General features: G+C 42.7%; 1 protein-coding gene across 5 annotated transcripts in view; it reads left to right on the top strand.

Moving 5' to 3' along the window:
* The window catches only part of PTPRM (protein tyrosine phosphatase receptor type M), a 995,903-nt gene that overhangs the window by 565,279 nt on the left and 409,355 nt on the right, over positions 1-21,269 (top strand). For all 5 annotated transcript variants that reach the window (XM_077270222.1, XM_077270225.1, XM_077270224.1 and 2 more), the window contains exon 11: positions 62-164. In XM_077270222.1, coding sequence (XP_077126337.1) covers positions 62-164 — 103 coding nt within the window. The remainder of the gene's footprint in view (positions 1-61; positions 165-21,269) is intronic.

Genomic DNA, 21,269 nt, shown 5'->3' with positions numbered 1-21,269 from the left:
GGGACAATATATGTAGGTACAGGAAAGTCATTTTCACCCAATCTCCGTTTTTGTTTCCCAGCACCCTCTATGCCATCCTATGATCTGGAAACCCCTGTGAATCAGACAGATAGCACACTGACAGTTCTGCTAAAGCCGGCGCAGAGCAGAGGTGCGCCAATCAGGTAAAAGAAAGAAAATAAAAAGATCTTCTTAAAAAAAAATGTAATTGATTAATTTCTTGAATATGTTTCTAGGGATTACTTTCCGCTCAGTGTACACTGTGTAAATCCGTGTCTGCATTAAGACTAATTAAATTAAATAACAGTAGAAAGGAAGGCACTTTGATGAGTATTGTTTAAATCATTTGATCCAGATGCAAGTGGCTGATTCTTTGAAGATGGAGAACAAAGCGGCAGCTCCAGTGTGTGGGTGGCTTATTCGCTCCAGCAATGTAATTGCTTGCTGTTATCAGCAAAATCCAGGGTTACAGCAGATTTTTCATCTGGATTGTTTTACACTAAGTAACTTTCAATATTTACCTATGTAAAGACTTTGCCCAGGTTAATTGTACCCCAGTGTCACAGTGCCACAATAAAGCAGCAGGTTGTCTTTTTTAATGAAAGCCCCTGCTTTATGGCCACTTCTTGGGTAGCCGCTTAGGACAGAGAATAGACACTTGCATTTTAGAGTAAGGTGTGTTAAAAAGCTTGACTCTACAGACTCTATAAATGTAGTTCTTTTGCTGCATCTGCATGAAACAAGTGCTTTGTGATTCCTAAGTTGTATATGAGGTTCCCAGAGACTCGTAGAATTTATCACCATGTTGGGCTTTGGTTGCAAAGGACACTGAAGTAAAACAAGCGTGCCGAATAAATTCTTCTGAAGAGATTACTATTATTTCATGGTGATGCTCATTAGTTGGACTGGAACTGTAAGTTTAGCGGGCAGCTGCCACACACACTGGCAGGAGTCAAGTGTCAGAGCGGGTATGCACCCACCCCCACACCAACATTGTGTATGCACCACTGGGCTCGTCCAGTGTTAAAGCAAGCATGGCGGAACAAGGATTTGAGTTTAGCTTTGGCAAGTGAGCATTGTCAATGAAAGTAAGGAACAATACTGGATCTGCAATTCATAGGCTTTAACTGGGCTCTTGGCCATACCACGGGTGCGTTAATGCGCTCATATTTGCATGTGAAATAAACATTTTATCTGCAACTACAACATTAAAATGCATATTGCTGGTATATGTATTGCTAGTATACTTATAGGGGCTAAGTCCAGTATATAATGATTTAAGTGGTGGAATTTGTATTTTTAGTCTGACATACTTCCTTAAAGCTACGATTTGACCACCGTTCAGACTTTTCATCTGGGGTTTCTGCACCTTTATATGGCAAGAATAGCACAGGATAAAGAATGTTTCTTTTCTGTAATCAGCAAAAACTCTTATGCAACCCAGGTGAATCCAATTTCAAAGATGACCTGTCACCAAATGTTTCATATTAAATTAAATACAATAAGTAATAGATGCTGCAGATCTCATTCAAATGTTATTTTTCCTCTCAGTTGCAGAGATTTTAGTTATCGAAGTATTTGGCCACTAATGAGTTAATTTTCATAGTGTTCAAGTGGGTGTTATCAGTTTTCACTGGCGAGTATACTTCTCCCCCCTGTATGCCGCTGATCAATGAAAAGCAGGCAGCAACACTCAAAGGAAAGAAGAACATGCCCCCACCTTAGCTTAGAGCAGATTTTTCAGTGTGTGAGATGTAATGATACAGCTCTGATCTCCTCTTCTAACCCCTGTCTGTCAGTGTGGGGGGAGGGGCAGAGCAGCTGAATTTAGCTGTGTTACATTACAAACCCTTCTATCACCTCTCCTCCTGTCATAGCATAGTCACATTTGCTGTACTGCCCCTTCACACACTGCCTATCCAGAAATTTGTCCATATCGCTCATATGTCTGTTGTGCTTGTATTTACTCTATGAGAGCAGGTCAGGCTGTCCAGAACATGCAGGTTAAATCTGAGTGAGACATAATAACAGCTCTGATCTCCCTTATAATAACCATTATAATTTAAGCACAGAAAACTTAAGTGTAATGTCTGTCACATTTCTGGACAGGTAGTGTGGATGGAGGGGCAGTAAGCAGAGCTGACAGTGCTATGAAAGGAGAGATGATAGAAAAGTTTGTAATGTGACACAGCTAAACTCAGCTGCACTGCCCATCTCCCCACACTGACTCATGCAGGAGATCAGAGTTGTATCATTACATCTCACAAACTGCGACACCTGCTCTAAGCTATGGTGGGGGCATGTTCTTCTCTACTTTGAGCGTTGCTGCCTGCCTATGATTGCCCATCATCATTCAGTGGGAAAAAGTACACGCCCGGAGGAAAAAAAAATATCCGATAACACCCACTTGGACTCTATAAAAATGTACTCATAAGGGACAAAATACTTTGATTGCTAACATCTCTGCAACAGACAGGAGGAATTAATAAAAAAAAAATTTCATTCGGCACTTCAACCACTATTTCATCCTATCTACAGTTCAGCATGAAAAATTTGGCGAAAGGTCCTCTTTCAGTCACCAAAGGTCCATCTGGCACCAATGGCTAAGGCTTCCTTTATACGTCTTAGCCTGTGAAACGTTTTGTACATTACTTAATAGAATTGCAAAATATCTAAATGTTAATTAGTTCCATCTATAACATTTATGCATACAGTATATGTGTACTTGAAGAGGGGGAAGTTTAATCAATGTGAAGACCCCAGAGGAGTATAGAGGGGGTATAGGTTACGGTTTAGAAACATCTGGAGAATAGCTCGAGGTACAATCGTTGATGATTCTTTCTTTATACGCTAGACTTTTAAACAATATAAAAATTGTCATTGTTCATACAAAGGCCCCATTGTTATGTATGTATTGTGGGTACTCATGTGTTGAGCTCATTGAGTAATGTGCTTATGTATTATAATCACCTTGCAGCATCAATTCTCACCCCCAGAAAGGACTGATGAATAAATTCCTATGTTTATGGATTAACTTCAGAAGCCATACTTTACCTTTATGGTGTGGTTCACATTACGTAAGATGCGGTCACATTATGTTTTATATTTATGTGCCGTTCAGCACTGTTATGTTATTAAGGTCTGCCTTGTATTGGATTTCAATGATTAGACTGCTTTAATACACAATCCTATATGGTGTGTAAGCAGAATCATTTCTATGCTGTCAGAAATGTATTACCATGCTGCAGTCAGATATGATCCAACAAACTCCCAGAAGACTATTTTCCATTATGTGCCTGTATTAAGTCAGTCTTTTTTGCACCTTCAAAATGGGCATAGTCTGAGAAACTCATATATTTTATTTTCCCTTTTATCACACACTATTTAATCAGGTAATATCATCTACTATTACAAGTTTACTTTGTAATTCAGAATAGGCGCACATTGTGTCTCCTTGTTGTTTCATGGGATCTAGATTAAAGTCTATATCATAAAATTACATTTCCTGTTTCTGTAATGCTAAATTTTTGTCTATTAAATCTTCCATTTCTGTATAATCAAGAATCTAGACAGGAAATCAAACCCTTTCTGGCTGAAATATCTCTCATAAATTTATTCTGTTTATTTCATGCCTATAAAAAAAATAGATATGCAAACTGAAAATGAGAAAAACAACATTAAATTATATTTTGAAGAAAAATCTTGAAGTGGCCTACTGTAGAACACAAAATATATAAAAAGGATGTCTATTAGAACTTACTGCTCAAAAATATGAATCGTTCAAGTCAACATAGCAGTACCAACTGCATGTATATTTCTAAGCCTTGAAAGGTTAAAGGGGTATTCTCAAGTTCAGAAGGTATCCTCGATCTTCACGATCGATTGGGTCCTATTTCTGGTTTCTTTAATGATTTTGGATTGGGAATAGCCTCCAAAATTCAGAATACTCCTTTAATCTTGTCATACTGGCTAACTGCAAACTCAGGAAGGATCTTAAAGCAAACCTGTCAGAAGGATTTTGCTAAATAATTTACAGGCATTGTCAGGTTGCTGCTGTTATACTGATTAAAATTATACCTGGGGTAAAGAAATCCATATTGTGGTTCTTGTGTAATCAGTGTTAAAAGTATTCAGCTAATGATATGCCATTGCTCCAGGGCAGGACTATAGGCAGAGTCTTATCTTGGTGCTCTAGGCCAGAGTAACCAAGGTAAGACCTGCCCACAGGCCGCCTCGAAACACAAAAAGTGTATCTCTCTGTCTCTATGATGAGGAACATGTTTGTGATTTGGGGCGACCTGTGGACACGTCTTTCCTTGGTTTCTCTGGCCTAGAGCAACAAGATAAGACTATTCCTACAGTCCTGCCACGGAGGATCTCATTAGCTGAAAACTTCTAACACTGATTACACAAGAACCACAAGACTGATTTCTTCACCCCAGGTATCATTTTAATCAGTATAACAGCAGCAACCTGACAGTGTCTGTAGTTTACATAGCAAAATCCTGCTGACAGGATCACTTTGAGTGCTTACTACATACTGGTTACACATTGATAAGAATTGTAAAATGGTATGCCGTAATCACTTTAGCTCCTTCTAGTGGTGCCTGCAGGAAGCCTATATGCTATCTTATAAATAATCGTTTCTGCAACAGATATGGTGCATAGGGGATGAAATTCATCACCACAGAACTTTGTAGTTATTTAGCTTGCAAAATTTGAGACAAATGCCATTTTAAAGAGTTTCCCATCACCTGCATATCCATAGAGGTAAAGGATTTATCTATGATAGAAAAAGTAATGACCATTGCTATAGCAATTGAATTTAAAAGCACTTTCTAGTAAATGTAATCTTTCACAGTTGCATGGATTGCCCAAATTTAACAGTGGTCACATGGTCCCAGAAACTGTAGTTATGTTGTAAACTGTGTTGTGCCATCACAGTTCCACATGACAGCGAGCTGCACTCTCCTCTTATGAGTCGTGTCTGAAAGGGGCTGGCACTCATATTTAAAGAATACCTAATCGATTACACTACTTTTTCCTATTGGTTGATCCCTGAAGATATCACACAATGTCATTTCATATGGAAATTAATGTGCCACAACCTTGAATCCTGATGTAGGTTGATCTTAATAAATGCTCACACTTAACTATGAGCAATACATTAGAGACTTTGGGCAGGCAGGGAAAGATCATAGGTAGAAAAAGAGAATGGTAGTATTTTAGTGTGTGCCTCGATTTATCAAGACAAGTCATGACTCATGAAAAATGTGCTGGCGTAAGATACACCATATTCATTAGTGGGCAAATGTCTCTTAATGAATTTGACACATCTTTTAGTTGTTGTTTTCCTTCACAAGAAAAACCCTGACTGTCTTACATTTCTGTCATAATTTATGCCACTTTTGTGGAATAATTTATGATAAATTTGTTGGGCGCTCTCATCTATGCCCACTCCCAGTTTTCCAGCTTTCAAAAACTGACCTGAGCTGGGCGGGTGTATGAAGGCCAGAAGTCGCAACATTTTTCTGCAAGTATAAGGACATTTCAAGGCATTTACTTCCAGAAAGCTGGTGTAAACTGCCTGATAAATTGGTCACCATCTGCCTTCTCAGACCAGGAATACAACGGACAATGAAGTAAGAGGTTTACATATTTTTTAACAGTTTTATTATCTGCCATCGGGCAACCCCCTTACAATCTTGCTTCCTGCCTCTGTGAGTGTGGGGAGCTAAAACATTACTCGTGTTTTATATTGAACAGATCAGTGAGCTGAACTTTATAAATGGCTTACAACTAGTTACCAAATTTGCACAATAGTTGCAAAAGCACCAGAACTATCTGATGTTCCTTGAAGGTACTGAAACTGCTGATGTCGTATCCTTCAGCCCTCTGACCACTGCCGCCAGTCTCTAGCCTCAGTAATAATGCTCCTTAAGAGCAAAGTTACATGGTTACTAATAAGACACAAGAAGAACTTTGTAGGGTCTTTCATACTTATTGCAGCAGTAACATTAATGGCACTAATTGTGTTTCCTGCAGGACTGAGCTGACATCATATCAATGGTTTTTGGCACCAAGTCTCCTTGTAGAATGCATATTTATGTAGTCAGCCATTTAGCCATTATATATGCAAGTAAAACTTTTTTTTAACTAATATCTGATAGCTTAATGCTACTACTATTCCAACTGGGGTTTTTTTCTAGCACATTGGTTATGTCCAAAATCCTCTGATTAAGAAAATAATATTTATTGTTTGATTCCAGATATCAGTGTGACGCTGAGTCATTTGTCACGGACACACCACGAGTCGGGATAGTTAAGGAGTCTGCAGTCAATAGCCAGGAGGATGGAAGAGATGGAAGAGACAAAGGCATAGTCAGATAACGGTCTGAGGTCAGAACACAAGGAAGATAGCTGATCAGAGCAAAAGGGGTAGTACAAACAGGTAGTCAACAGGAAAGTCCAGGGTCCGGCAACAAAGTATCTGAAAGTCAGAGTGCTGAGAACAAGGCACAGAGGAACAAGCCACAGAGCTGAAAGCTACGATTGGCAGTTATCTGGGGCAGACAGCTCAGATAAATAGCTAAGTAATCACTGGAACAGGGAAAAACCTGAAGGGAGCTCAGCACCTCCCAGAATGCTCAGTATGCCCCTGCAGCAGACTGGATGATTGGGCTGTCAATCACTGCACAGACAGCTCAGCACGCCCCTGCACCATGCTGGATGATTGAGCTGTTAATCACTGCACAGACAGCTCAGCACGCCCCTGCACCAGGCTGGATGATTGAGCTGTCAATCACTGCACAGGCAGCTCAGCACGCCCCTGCACCAGGCTGGACGATTGAACTGTCAATCACTGCACAGATAGCTCAGCACGCCCCTGCACCAGATTGGACAATTGGGCTGTCAATCACTACACAGACAGCTCAGCACGCCCCTGCACCAGGCTGGACGATTGAGCTGTCAATCACTGCATCCTAAGCCACACGGATGGGTGGAATTGTTATATCAGTATATTTAACATAGCTTCCTAAAATCTTAGGATATGTGCTTGCGATCAAGAAATAGCAGTGTTTTGGATGCAGTGGATTTTCTCTGCATCCAAAACGCTGCTTTCTAATCACTTCTCCTCTGCAGATAATGGACATGCTGCGGCTCGTAAACCCGCACCGTGGGGGAGTTTACGCAGCGTCAAATATAAGCACAGTGAGCACAGTTTCATCACAGACTGGATTTCAATCATATGATTACATATGATATAAGCCCTCGATTATTGTAGCCGGACAACACAGGATCCACCAGTGATAATAGTAATGGACAACTCACATCCTCACCCTCCCTGCACAGAGACCTCTGCGCAAGTCACATAACTTATACTTTTATTTTCAGCTGACTTTGTGGGGGTCCTGTATACTTCTGAATATATTTTAAATATATTTTGTTGACTCTCTGTTAGTCCAGGATGTTTGATAGTCTGGAATATTCCGAACAGGAAAACTATCCATCAAACCTACAGTGCATTACAGGATTGTTCTACTACTGTCAAAACTTTAATTGAGGTTATACGTTATATATGACATTAACAATTATAGGAATCCGAAGCTGTGAGCCGGTGTAAACATTTTTCCCAGACTCCACTTTGGGAAAATATATCATATATTTGTTCCATATCTATCTTTTTTTAAGCAGATCTTGATGCAGTTTCCATAGTAACCACCACAAGGACGGTGATGGTGCAGCTTGTTAACTTTGTGTTAGCGTCTTGTTTTATTAAATCACTTTAGGGAAAAAGGATTTACAGGATTTATACCATGTCTGCGGGAGCACAAGAAAACTGTTTAATTCTTTGACATTAAGGCAGCTATTTATTCTGAAATTTGTTCCTGCAGCACCAATACATGAGATGCATTACTGTTACTCTGCAGAACAATGTATTCAATTAGACTTGTACTTTCGGTGATTAAAATATTTCAATTATACCTGATGAAGGGGCGGTAGGACCCTGTAATGTGTGACAGTCCTCATGTAAAGAAACTGGCTGGGAAGAGAAGTGGAGTGTCTGCTCGTAGCGGCCAGGATGGGATCACACTAGTTAGTAAAGGAAATTACATCTCGTCTTGTCTCTGCCACTGTTCATACCAGTCAGTGTATAAAATATGCTGGAGACTTCATCTGATCCAATGTAGTTAATGTATTTATTTCATTGTTTAGATATCACAGGTTTTTTTTCACGGCACGGTTTTGTTACCGGAGACAATGGGGCTCACATCAAATTTACCCATCTCAGACACACACAAGTTCGGGACAGTTTCAACACTCCTACCAGTATGTTTTGCACTGTGGGAGGAATTCGGAGGACTGTTGTGAATTCCGCTCTTGGGCTCCCTCCGGTGGCTGTAAGTGGCACTATTATGAGTTCTGTTCTTGGGCTCCCTCCGGTGGTTATAAGTGGTACGGCTGCTCCTTGGATTTAGCAGTCAGCAGCTGCCTCCACTGATTGTCTTTTCGGGCTCGGCTATTTAGCCTGGCTCTATCCTTCAGTTAGTGCCAGTTGTCAATGTTCCTGGTTGGATTCACATCTCTGCTTGGAATTCTTTGCTATTCTGACCGGATCATCAAAGATAAGTCCTGGCTTGGTTCTTTGCAGTCCATATGTTTTGGACTTAATAGTTCAGTACATTCTATGTTTTTTCTAGTCCAGCTTGTCAGTATGAATTTATTCAGTTAAGCTGGAAGCTCTGGAGAAGCAGATTTATCCTCCACACCTTTAGTCAGGTGGTGGAGATTTTTGTAAACTATGTGGTGGATTTTTCTAGCATTTTAATACTGACCGCACAGTATTCCTTCCTGTTCTATCTATCTAGCTAGAAGTGGCCTCCTTTGCTAAATCCTGGTTTCATTCTGTGTATGTCATTTCCATCTCCACTCACAGTCAATATTTGTGGGGGGCTGTCTTTTCTTTGGGGATTTTCTCTGAGGCAAGATAGCTTTCCTGATTCTATCTTTAGGGGTATTTAGCCCTTCGGCTGTGACGAGATGTCTAGGGAGTGACAGGAACATTCCACGGCTACTTCTAGTGTTGTGTTAAGTTTAGGGTCTGCGGTCAGTAAAGGTACCACCTCCTCCAGAGCACGTCCCATGTTGCTCCTAAACCACCAGATCATAACAGAGGACCCCCTAGAAACTCACATAATCATGGAGAGAACTTACAAACTCCATGAAGATACCGACCTTGGTCCAAATCGAATCTAGGCCCCAATGCTGTAAGGCAGCAGTGCTGATCATTGAAACTTCAAAGATATGTCAGTTTCAATCTATGTTCACATAGCGTTTGACCCTACATTCAGGGCCTCCGTCGGGGCTTATCGCGTAAGAGGTGGTTCCATCCAAGAACACCTATTACTTATATTTCTGATATACTGAGCCATAGGCCGGGGTCACACTTGTGAATGCAATGTGAGAAACGCGCGCGAGTCTCTCGCATCAATACCGGGCACTTGGGACTGTAGTGTGCGGCTATATGTATTTTTCTGCAGCTGAATGCTCCGGTCCCAAGTGGCGGAGGCAGTGCCGGGTATTGATGCGAGAGACTCGTGTGAGTTTCTCGCATTGCACTCGCAAGTGTGACCCCGGCCATAGGCTAGGATCACACAACCGTATTTTCTCTCATTTGAGAGAATTGGACTGATTATGCAAATTACACTCTGATCAAACTGTGATCAGAGTTTGATCAGATTTTGATCATAGTGTGATCTGATCCCCTTGGATGAGGAGAAAATGGAAAAAAAGTTTCTATCTTCTTCATTCTGTCAGTCCATGGAAATCGAATGTCATCGGAGTGCAGTGCAATGTTTTCCACAGACTTTTTGACTTGCATGACCCAGTGTGATCCGAATATCGGACCAAACTGACATGCTGTGATTTTATTTTCTCGAAACGGCTCTGTCCAAGGGAAAAATTGGACATGTGCACTGCCCCATAGACTAACTTTGGTCCAAGTTTGTTCAGATGTTTTGTTGGATTGCCCTTTGACCGATAATATGGTCATGTGCATGAGCTCTTATAAATCGACTCGACTATTAATCTCAGTATATTTTTCAAAGAGCGGGAGGTAACCAGAGAATCCCACACACAAACATAGGGAAAACATACAAACTCCCTGCAGATGTTGGTCGGAATCAATCCCAGTTATGTCTCCTTCAGGTGAGCAGGTTGGTCTGTGCCTGGACCTTTGCCTATTTATTATTATACTTCTGTGCTATACTCTGCTATTTCCTTTATTTCTCTCAGTCGCTTGTTAGGAAATTATTCTTCTCTGAGATGTGTACTGGATTTCAGCTATTGATCCAGGTTGCTGCTGTAGGTCAGCTTTAGATGGGAAGGAAAAATAAAATCATCGTGAACAAACAGCATTATCCTTTCCTGAGTTTGCCAGGGCTAATGGTAGGATTTGATAGTTACATAAACATTAGTTGAGCAGTTGTGAGAATGGAAGGAGGGATTTATGGAAGCAGTGACCTGTACAGTTCACAAGGCAGGATAAACAGTGTAGAGCCGGCTGTGAACCTCTGAGTACATGTAGGAAATAATAAAGATGGCATTGTAATTCTGATGGTGTAGGAGAACCAAACATCGCAGACTAGGCCAAGCAGCATTATTTATTTACACTTACCATCACACATCTCAGCCGCTGTGGCATCAGTCATCAGATAATGATACCGGAGACCCCATAAAATGCCGATTACCCACTTTGTCTGCAGCATGTTGTTAGATGTCAAGTTCCTGCCGCTGCACAGGGGGAATCTCGAATCATGTCTGCTACGGTCTCCCATTCTCCTCCAGCTACAGTGGAACCTGCTCAGCAGAGACGTCGGTCCCAGCATCTGGCTCAAGCTGATCCTGTGCGCTTGGTTATTGCTGCCTTTCCAGGCTCTGCCTTTGTAGCCGTCACTGATGAGCAGCGAGCAGGCCTTTCAGGGACTAAGTCCTGCTTTTCTCATACTGAGCATGCCCACGGGACGACCTCCCATTGGAGGTCGGGGGTCACATGCTCAGGTCCTGTTGCGGCTCCTATTGGACCATCAGGAAGGTCCCGGAGCGCTAGTACTATAAAAGGTTCCCATGGCCGCTCGGCCATGTGCTAGTGTAAACTTGCTAACGTGTGTGGATGTATGTGTGTCGACGGATGAAAGCTCCGAATCATTCCCATCCCTAGAGTTGTTGACGCGAATGGTGGAAGCTACCTAGTGCCTGACAGTGCTATCCCGCACATCTAGCTCACAAAACTGCATCTGTTAGCAGTGACCGCCAGTCGGCGCCGTGCGCTAATAGTGCGCTTTCCTGGCCCAAGTTTGGGTGGTTAGTGGCGTCCGCCAGAGCGGCGCTGCACGCACTCTTGTGCAGTAGATTCTTAATTCAGTTTAATCTCTGACACCCCAGTAGCGGTGTCGAGCGCAAGAGGTCTAGAGAAACTCTTTCCCTGAGTCTTGGGACAGAGTTCTGTGCCTCTTTGCTTGCTCTCTTTGTGCGGTACCACGGCCCTGTGACGCAACAGGGTTTGCTTCCTTCATACCGGGTGAAGCTAACCCGTGTGTGTGTATTCACATTATACCACCATATAGTCAGTCATTACCAAGCAGCAGGTGTCTTTTTTGCACGGTGGACCGCGGACTGCGAACGCACCTAATATCCTCTCTAATTATTATTTGGTGCGTTCCGCCAGTCCAAACACATGTATTAGTAATATTGACTCTTGCTTATGCTTACATGAAAAAAGGATTAAAGAAATTCGAGACAGAAAATGCACAAAAAATAAAACAGGTCCCAGCTCTTTTTCACTCAACCCGTTTCCATTTTTTGCACTAATGTTTCTTTTTTCTCATATTAAAATTGAGAAAAATTAAAAGAAAGCTTTTCTTTGTCTCCCCTACTCCTATCTTTTGCCTGGTTGTCAGCCAACTAGCTGCAGCAGGAGTTGCCCTCACCCTGTCCTGTCTTCAGTAGGACAAATAATTAAGCTCAACCTCTTCCTCTGTCAAAAATGATACCTCTTCCTCTCTGAAGAGGAACTTTGCATATTTAATATCCCAGAGGAGCATTACATGGCTCCTAAGCCTCATTACACCGATGCCTCTACCTTGTGCCAGTCATTACACTGGCTACCCATCCAATCCAGAATCCAGTACAAAACTACTACCCTCATCCACAAAGCACTCCATGGCTCAGCACCACCCTACATCTCCTCTCTGGTCTCAGTCTACCAACCTACCCGTGCCCTCCGCTCTGCTAATGACCTCAGGTTAGCATCCTCAATAATCAGAACCTCCCACTCCCGTCTCCAAGACTTTACACGTGCGGCGCCGATTCTTTGGAATGCACTACCTAGGTTAATACAATTAATCCCCAATCCCCACAGTTTTAAGCGTGCACTAAAAACTCATTTGTTCAGATTGGCCTACCGCCTCAACGCATTAACCTAATTATCCCTGTGTGGCCTATTAATAAAAAACAACAACATAATCACGTTCCTCCATCATGTTCTCATACACTTTATGCAGTTAATAGCCTCTGTGTCTGTACTGTTACATACTTAGGCAGTTAACTGGTTCATGCAGCTTTACATGAACACCCGAGCCTTACACTATGGCTGGTCCAAATAACTAAAGCAATTGTTACCATCCACCTCTTGTGTCTCCCCTTTTCCTCATAGATTGTAAGCTTGCGAGCAGCAGGGCCCTCATTCCTCCTGGTATCTGTTTTGAACTGTGATTTCTGTTATGCTGTAATGTCTGTTGTCTGTATAAGTCCCCTCTATAAGTTGTAAAGCGCTGCGGAATATGTTGGCGCTATATAAAAAAAATTATTATTATTATTATTATTATTATTATTATGCCTCTCCACAAGAAGAAAGGATACCCCTTAGGCTGCTGTCACACTAGCAGGATTTGGTCAGTATTTTACATCAGTATCTGTAAGCCAAAACCAGGAGTGGAACAATTAGAGGAAAAGTATAATAGAAACATATGCACCACTTCTGCATTTATCACCTACTCCTGGTTTTGGCTACAAATACTGATGTAAAATACTGACCAAATACTGCTAGTGTGATGGCAGCCTTAAATTGAAAGAGTCTATTACCTCTGAAGACTCCTCTAAACTATAGCAAGTACCAGTAAAAAGCATAAGACTTTGTCATTTTGTTATTTTACATTATTCTGCTGTAAGCCTTGAAATGGGTAGCCCATGTATAACAGGCAGGGCTTTTAGGCTATGTACCCACGTTGCGGATTTCTGTGCGGATTTTTCTGCTCAGTTTTTGAAAAAGAAAAAACAGGTTTTGAAAAAACAAAAGATTTCCAGCTTTTTTTGTGTGGATTTCACCTGCGTTTTAACACCTGCGGATTCTTATTGAGGAGCAGGTGTAAAATGCTGCGGAATCCACACAAAGAATTGACATGCTGCGTAAAATAAACCGCAGCGTTTCCGCGCAGTACTTTCTGCAGCATGTACACTGCGGATTTTGTTTTCCATAGGCTTACATGGTACTGTAAACCGGATGGAAAACTGCTGCGAATCTGGAGCGGCCAATCCGCTGCATATCTGCAAGCAAATCCGCAACGTGTGCACATAGCCTTAGGACTCTTATCAGCATGCATGTTTAAAGCCTCATAGCATGAGAATGCAAGCAAGAAAAATGAAAATAAATACTATTTAGGAATTAATGCACTTTAAACTATTTACCGATTACTGTAGGTTAGAGGATAACAAAGGTGAGTACCGCTAAGCATATTTTGTTATGTTCCTTCATTAATGATCTGTGCAGAATAACAGAGGTCATTTCCAGCAGGATGCAGTAATTATGCAGTAATTTCAATGTGGAAAATGTAAGCAAAAATTTATATGGATATCAAAAAATAAAAATTACCATAAAATAGTAGAATGAAAAGAAACTCAAACAATAATGAAGTTTCTATCATCCTGGGAGAATTAAGAACTTCACTGGACAAGAAATATGGAAAACTCTCATTGTGTTTTTCATTGTGTTTTTGTGCGTGTTTATTTGCCATGCGTTTTTTTCATGTTTTTGATGCTGTGGTTTTGGGGTTTTTGTCTCTTTTTGGTGTGTCACACTTTAAATAAAGCTGCTTTGTTTTTGATACTTCCTGTTTTTTTTGCTTTGACAAAATGTTATTGACATACTGTATGTATGTGCAGATTACATGACTTTTGTGAGTCTTTCTTGAGTGGAAATGCACTAAAAATGCATGTTGTTTGTTTTTGCTACCTATTTTCCGCATATAATGTGAGTCTATGAGGAAAATCTGCAGATAAAACTCAGCATATACAGTGGGGCAAAAAAGTATTTAGTCAGTCAGCAATAGTGCAAGTTCCACCACTTAAAAAGATGAGAGGCGTCTGTAATTTACATCATAGTTAGACCTCAACTATGGGAGACAAACTGAGAAAAAAAAATCCAGAAAATCACATTGTTTGTTTTTTTATCATTTTATTTGCATATTATGGTGGAAAATAAGTATTTGGTCAGAAACAAAATTTCATCTCAATACTTTGTAATATATCCTTTGTTGGCAATGACAGAGGTCAAACGTTTTTTGTAAGTCTTCACAAGGTTGCCACACACTGTTGTTGGTATGTTGGCCCATTCCTCCATGCAGATCTCCTCTAGAGCAGTGATGTTTTTGGCTTTTCGCTTGGCAACACGGACTTTCAACTCCCTCCAAAGGTTTTCTATACGGTTGAGATCTGGAGACTGGCTAGGCCACTCCAGGACCTTGAAATGCTTCTTACGAAGCCACTCCTTCGTTGCCCTGGCGGTGTGCTTTTGATCATTGTCATGTTGAAAGACCCAGCCACGTTTCATCTTCAATGCCCTTGCTGATGGAAGGAGATTTGCACTCAAAATCTCACGATACATGGCCCCATTCATTCTTTCATGTACCCGGATCTGTCGTCCTGGCCCCTTCGCAGAGAAACAGCCCCAAAGCATGATGTTTCCACCACCATGCTTTACAGTAGGTATGGTGTTTGATGGATGCAACTCAGTATTCTTTTTCCTCCAAACACAACAAGTTGTGTTTCTACCAAACAGTTCCAGTTTGGTTTCCTCAGACCATAGGACATTCTCCCAAAACTCCTCTGGATCATCCAAATGCTCTCTAGCAAACTTCAGACGGGCCCGGACATGTACTGGCTTAAGCAGTGGGACACGTCTGGCACTGCAGGATCTGAGTCCATGGTGGTGTAGTGTGTTACTTATGGTAGGCTTTGTTACATTGGTCCCAGCTCTCTGCAGTTCATTCACTAGGTCCCCCCGCGTGGTTCTGGCATTCTGACCCCACGGGGTGGGATTTTGCGTGGAGCCCCAGATCGAGGGAGATTATCAGTGGTCTTGAATGTCTTCCATCTTCTAATTATTGCTCCCACTGTTGATTTCTTCACTCCAAGCTGGTTGGCTATTGCAGATTCAGTCTTCCCAGCCTGGTGCAGGGCTACAATTTTGTTTCTGGTGTCCTTTGACAGCTCTTTGGTCTTCAGCATAGTGGAGTTTGGAGTCAGACTGGTTGAGGGTGTGCACAGGTTTCTTTTTATACTGATAACAAGTTTAAACAGGTGCCATTACTACAGGTAATGAGTGGAGGAAAGAGGAGACTCTTAAAGAAGAAGTTACAGGTCTGTGAGAGCCAGAAATCTTGATTGTTTGTTTCTGACCAAATACTTATTTTCCACCATAATATGCAAATAAAATGATAAAAAAACAGACAATGTGATTTTCTGGATTTTTTTTTCTCAGTTTGTCTCCCATAGTTGAGGTCTAACTATGATGTAAATTACAGACGCCTCTCATCTTTTTAAGTGGTGGAACTTGCACTATTGCTGACTAACTAAATACTTTTTTGCCCCACTGTAATTGACATGGTGCGGATTTGAAACGCGCACCACAGGTGAGTTTACGCAGCGTAAATAAGCACAATGGGTGTGAGATTTCTGTAAATCCCATCCACTTTACTGGACTTGTAAAGGCCCCATCTCACATAGCGATTTACCAACGATCACGACCAGCGATACGACCTGGCCGTGATCGTTGGTAAGTCGTTGTGTGGTCGCTGGGGAGCTGCCACACAGACAGCTCTCTCCAGCGACCAACGATCAGGGGAACGACTTCGGCATCGTTGAAACTGTCTTCAACGATGCCGAAGTCCCCCTGCAGCACCCGGGTAACCAGGGTAAACATCGGGTTACTAAGCGCAGGGCCGCGCTTAGTAACCCGATGTTTACCCTGGTTACCAAAAAAAACAAACACTACATACTCACCATCTGATGTCCGTCAGGTCCCTTGCCGTCTGTTTCCTGCTCTGACAGTGCCGCCGTACAGTGAGAGCAGAGCGCAGCGGTGACGTCACTGCTGTGCTGTGCTCTCACTGTACGGTCGGCAGTCAGTCAGAGCAGGAAGCAGACGGCAAGGGACCTGACGGACATCAGATGGTGAGTATGTAGTGTTTGTTTTTTTTTTTACATTTACGCTGGTAACCAGGGTAAACATCGGGTTACTAAGCGCGGCCCTGCGCTTAGTAACCCAATGTTTACCCTGGTTACCAGTGAAGACATCGCTGGATCGGTGTCACACACACCGATTCAGCGATGTCAGCGGGACCTCAACGACCAAAAAAAGGTCCAGGCCATTCCGACACGACCAGCGATCTCACAGCAGGGGCCTGGTCGCTGGTACGTGTCACACATAGCGAGATCGCTACTGAGGTCGCTGTTGCGTCACAAAACTTGTGACTCAGCAGCGATCTCGCTAGCGATCTCGCTATGTGAGACGGGGCCTTTAGACGCTGCATTTTTGACTCAGCAAAAACACGCAGAGTCAGAAACGCACCAAAAGCTCATCGTGGGAACGTAGCCTAACACAGAAGATTCTCCTCACTTGGCATTTTGTCAAAATTATAAATTATATAATTTAAGGCAAGCAGCAATTTAATTTAGGAATCTGTTTCAGGAAGAACATCGGTGCCAAAGAAGATAGAAGCCCAAGGGCTGTCACAGATTTAATTAATCATTGTAAATCTGCACCAAATCTGCAAGGCAAAAATAAGCATCATGTGCATGGGATTTCAGGAGTCTCATTCACATTTCTGGCATTTCTGGTTTTGTGACAAATCGGTGCAGAAAAAAAAGCAGCAGATGTTCAACATGTGGGATAAAATAAAATACATAAGATATGCTCTCATCACATGACGGTTATCTCTGATTAAATTCCATGCTCCTTGTCTTGTGATCACAGATTATTTTTTGCTGGAAACAGGTGTCCTACTAAGGCCATGCACACATTGAGTATTTGGTGAGTTTTTTACCTCAGTATTTATAAACTAAAACTAGGAGTGGGTGATAAATACAGAAGTGGTGACGTGTTTCTTTTAAACTTTTCCTCTTTTTGTTCCACTCCTAGTTTAAAATTTAAAACAGATAGACTCCATTACAGACAGTGTGCTCCAAATGGAGTCAAAGGACAAATCCATTTCTGTAACGCAGCACAAAAGCAGAACTCTGAACACCAGTGTTAACATAGCCTAACTGGTTGTTTGAAGGGTATATGCTCGATGTCTGTAAGATGCTGATAGACCCATGTAAGGCCGGTTTCACACGTCAGTGGCTCCGGTACGTGAGGTAACAGTTTCCTCACGTACCGGAGACACTGACACACGTAGACCCATAAAAATCAATGCATCTGTTCAGATGTCATTGATTTTTTGCGGACCGTGTCTCCGTGTGCCAAACACGGAGACATGTCAGTGTTCGTGGGAGCGCACGTATTACACGGACCTCACACGGACGTTCTCCGTAAGCGCTGTCCCCCCACATGGTGCTGAAGCCGCGATTCATATGTTCCCTGCAGCAGCATTTGCTGCAGAGAAAATATGAATAATAGTGTTTAAAATAAAGATCTATGTGTCCGCCGCCCCCCCACCCCCTGTGCGCCCCCCCGCTGTTCAGAAAATACTCACCCGCTCCCAAGTTGGCTGTCATTCCTTCCTCTCTGCCCCGCGCCTCCTACTGTATGCGGTCACGTGGGGCCGCTCATTTACAATCATGAATAGTCGGCTCCGCCCCTATGGGAGGTGGAGCCACATATTCATGACTGTAAATGATCGGCCCCACGTGACTGCATACACTAGAAGCCGCGGCCAGACCAGGAAGCAGCGAGGGAGGCGGGTAAGTATTTTCTGAACACCGGGGGGGGGGGGGGGCGCACAGGGGGTGGGAGGGCGGCGGACACATAGATCTTTATTTTAAACACTGTTAGTCATATTTTCTCTGCAGCAAACGCTGCTGCAGGGAACATATGAATCGCGGCTTCAGCACGATGCAGGGTACCACACGCATGGGTACCACACGCTCCGTGTGGTACCCACTCGCCATACGGGCGGCACACGTGTGCCGCACGTATGGCCTACGTGAGTTCCCAGGCACACGGACACGGATAACTCCGGTACCGATTTATTCCGGTACCGGAATTATCTGGACGTGTGGGACAGCCCAAAGGCCGGTTTCACACGTCAGTGGCTCCGGTACGTGTGGTATCAGTTTTCTCACGTACCGGAGACACTGACACACGTAGACACATTAAAATCAATGTTTCTCTGCACATGTCAGCGTGTTTTCATGGACCGTGTGTCCGTTTGAAAAACATGGAGACATGTCAGTGTTCGTGGGAGCGCACGGATCACATGGACCCATTAAAGTCAATGGGTCCGTGTAAAACACGTACCACACACGGATGCTGTCCGTGTGCAGTCCGTGTGCCGTGCAGGTGACAGCGCTACATTAAGCGCTGTCCCCCCAGCGTGGTGCTGAAGCCGCCATTCATTTCTTCTCTCCAGCAGCGTTCGCTGGAGAGAAGGAATGAAAAATCATAGTTTTTTTTTTAATTTTGTGTTTAAAATAAAGATCCTTGTCACCATATCCCCCCGCCCCCTGTGTGCCCGCCCGCTGGAAATAAAATACTCACCCGGCTCCCTCGATGCTTCCTCTCAGTGCCACAGCTTGTCCTGTATGAGCGGTCACGTGGTGCCGCTCATTACAGTGATGAATATGTGGCTCCACCTCCCATAGGGGTGGAGCCGCATATTCATCACTGTAATGAGCGGTACTACGTGACCGCTCATACAGGAAGAAGCTGCGGCGCTGAGAGGAAGCATCGAGGGAGCCGGGTGAGTATTTTATTTCCAGCGAGCGGGCGCACAGGGGGTGGGAGGGGGGAGGTGACAAGGATCTTTATTTTAAACACAAAAAAAATAAAAAAACAATGATTTTTCATTCCTTCTCTCTAGCGAACGCTGCTGGGAAGAAGGAATGAATTCCGGCTTCAGCACCAGATGCAGGGGACAGCGCTTATCTCTAGCGCTGTCTCCTGCACGGTCCGTGTGGTACCCAGTTGGCACACGGGTGGCACACGGCTGCCGCACGTGTGCCACACTGATGTGCCACGTGAGCACACGGACACAGATAACTCTGCTTTGCTCTGTCCTCCGTAGTACACGCCTGCGCAAGGCAATCTTGCCTTGCGCACGCACAGTATGCTTTGCCCAACTGCGGGCAAAGCCGAAAAGCATTAGTGCGCATGCGCCGGCGCACTATGTCCCGGAAGTATTTCGCTTCTATCCAATATTGCGCCCAGTATGCAGCCAGCGGGTAAGGAAAGGGTGAATCAAACTCCCGAAAACCCCGCCCATATGACCGAAAACCGGTCCTGCCAAATTCAGGTGACAGGTTCCCTTTAAAATTAATGGCTCATTTACATATTCCGAAAAATTTGCAATTCTCTACAATAAAACAACTGATTGCAGATTTCAAGATATTGTTTTATTCAGGTTCCTATGACCTACATGCCCATATAGATTGCTTAGGATGGTTGATCCTACTAACAGATTCCCTCTAAAAAAAACATGTAATAGGGTCTAGATTATAGTTTGTAAACTGCACTAGAAAAAAAATAAAACACAAAATCCTATTGGCTACTTTATGCATCAATGACACTTCTGTTTGTCATCATTTTGCCTTCACCGTATTTTTCAGGACTCTTGGAAGGAAATAAGTGCGAGATATCACATTATCTTTATTATCAGATGTCAGATTACTGAAATTACATAATATAGAAGAATAATAAATCTCTGTGGAACTGTAGTATGGTTCTGAGTAGAAACTTTATGGATGTTAGAACAATAGAGACTCCTTTTCTGCCTTTATTCTCTAACTGCTTCGCAAACACATTATTGTGGTAATTTGCCAAGTGTCAGCAAGCGGAATATGATGAATATAGCAATAATTCTTATGTATTGAATTAAGGACACTAAACCTAACATTTTAACGAAGACAAGCAAAATAGATATAAAACCCTAATATGTTTATCGGTTTGTAAGGACAAGGAAAACACTAGAAGAGAAGACACTAGTTCATCCCATGTTAAAGATTGACGATGATTGGCATAGTGTGTGTTATCAATGGACAAACAAGTGTATGTGTTTGTCCTGCAACAAGCAGCCTATAAGGATTCATTCAGACATCACGTACATGTTCTATCCGTGTTTTTCACAGATTGAACCCATACCCATTATATTCTATGTGGCTGTCTATGTATTTCTGCAGAGTGTTCACAAAAAATCACAAAGATGTTTATTTTTTATCCAAGTCACTTATTAAAATTACCCGTACACCACATCAATGGGTCTATGACAATGGACAGCACAAGGATGGCATCAGTGTGCTATCCATTTGCCGATATTACATAGCAATGGATCAGAGGAGTTTGTCATCTATTTAATATTTGAGAAAAACACTGATGATAAAAGCTGAAATACTGATGAAAATTGGATCAAAAATCACTGATGAAACACAGATGATTAGGGGTGAGTGGATCGTGGAAGTTAGAGTACTGGTACCCTACCCAAACTTTATTCCAAAATTCGATTCTGTCAGCAGAACTTTTCCTGAACTTCAACCAGATCCCAAACCCTATTGAAAACAAGGAGGACCCGAACTTTTGAGCTGGAAAATTCTCATTCTCCCTCTCTCTTTGCAACGCACTTCCACCGAAACTTCGAACATTGCAACGGACTTCCAGGAGAAGCACCACACACTAACTGTCCGGTATGAACCTTAAGTTATGTGCACACGTCAGGATTTCTTCCTGATTTTTTGCGGTTTTTTTGTGGAATTCCCCAATAAAAACGCTATAATACCGC

Source organism: Ranitomeya variabilis, chromosome 6, assembly GCF_051348905.1.
Source record: "Ranitomeya variabilis isolate aRanVar5 chromosome 6, aRanVar5.hap1, whole genome shotgun sequence".
In the NCBI taxonomy this organism is placed as follows: Eukaryota; Metazoa; Chordata; class Amphibia; order Anura; family Dendrobatidae; genus Ranitomeya; species Ranitomeya variabilis.
The sequence above is the reverse complement of the archived record's forward strand: the minus strand, read 5'-3'. Positions and strand labels throughout refer to the sequence as shown.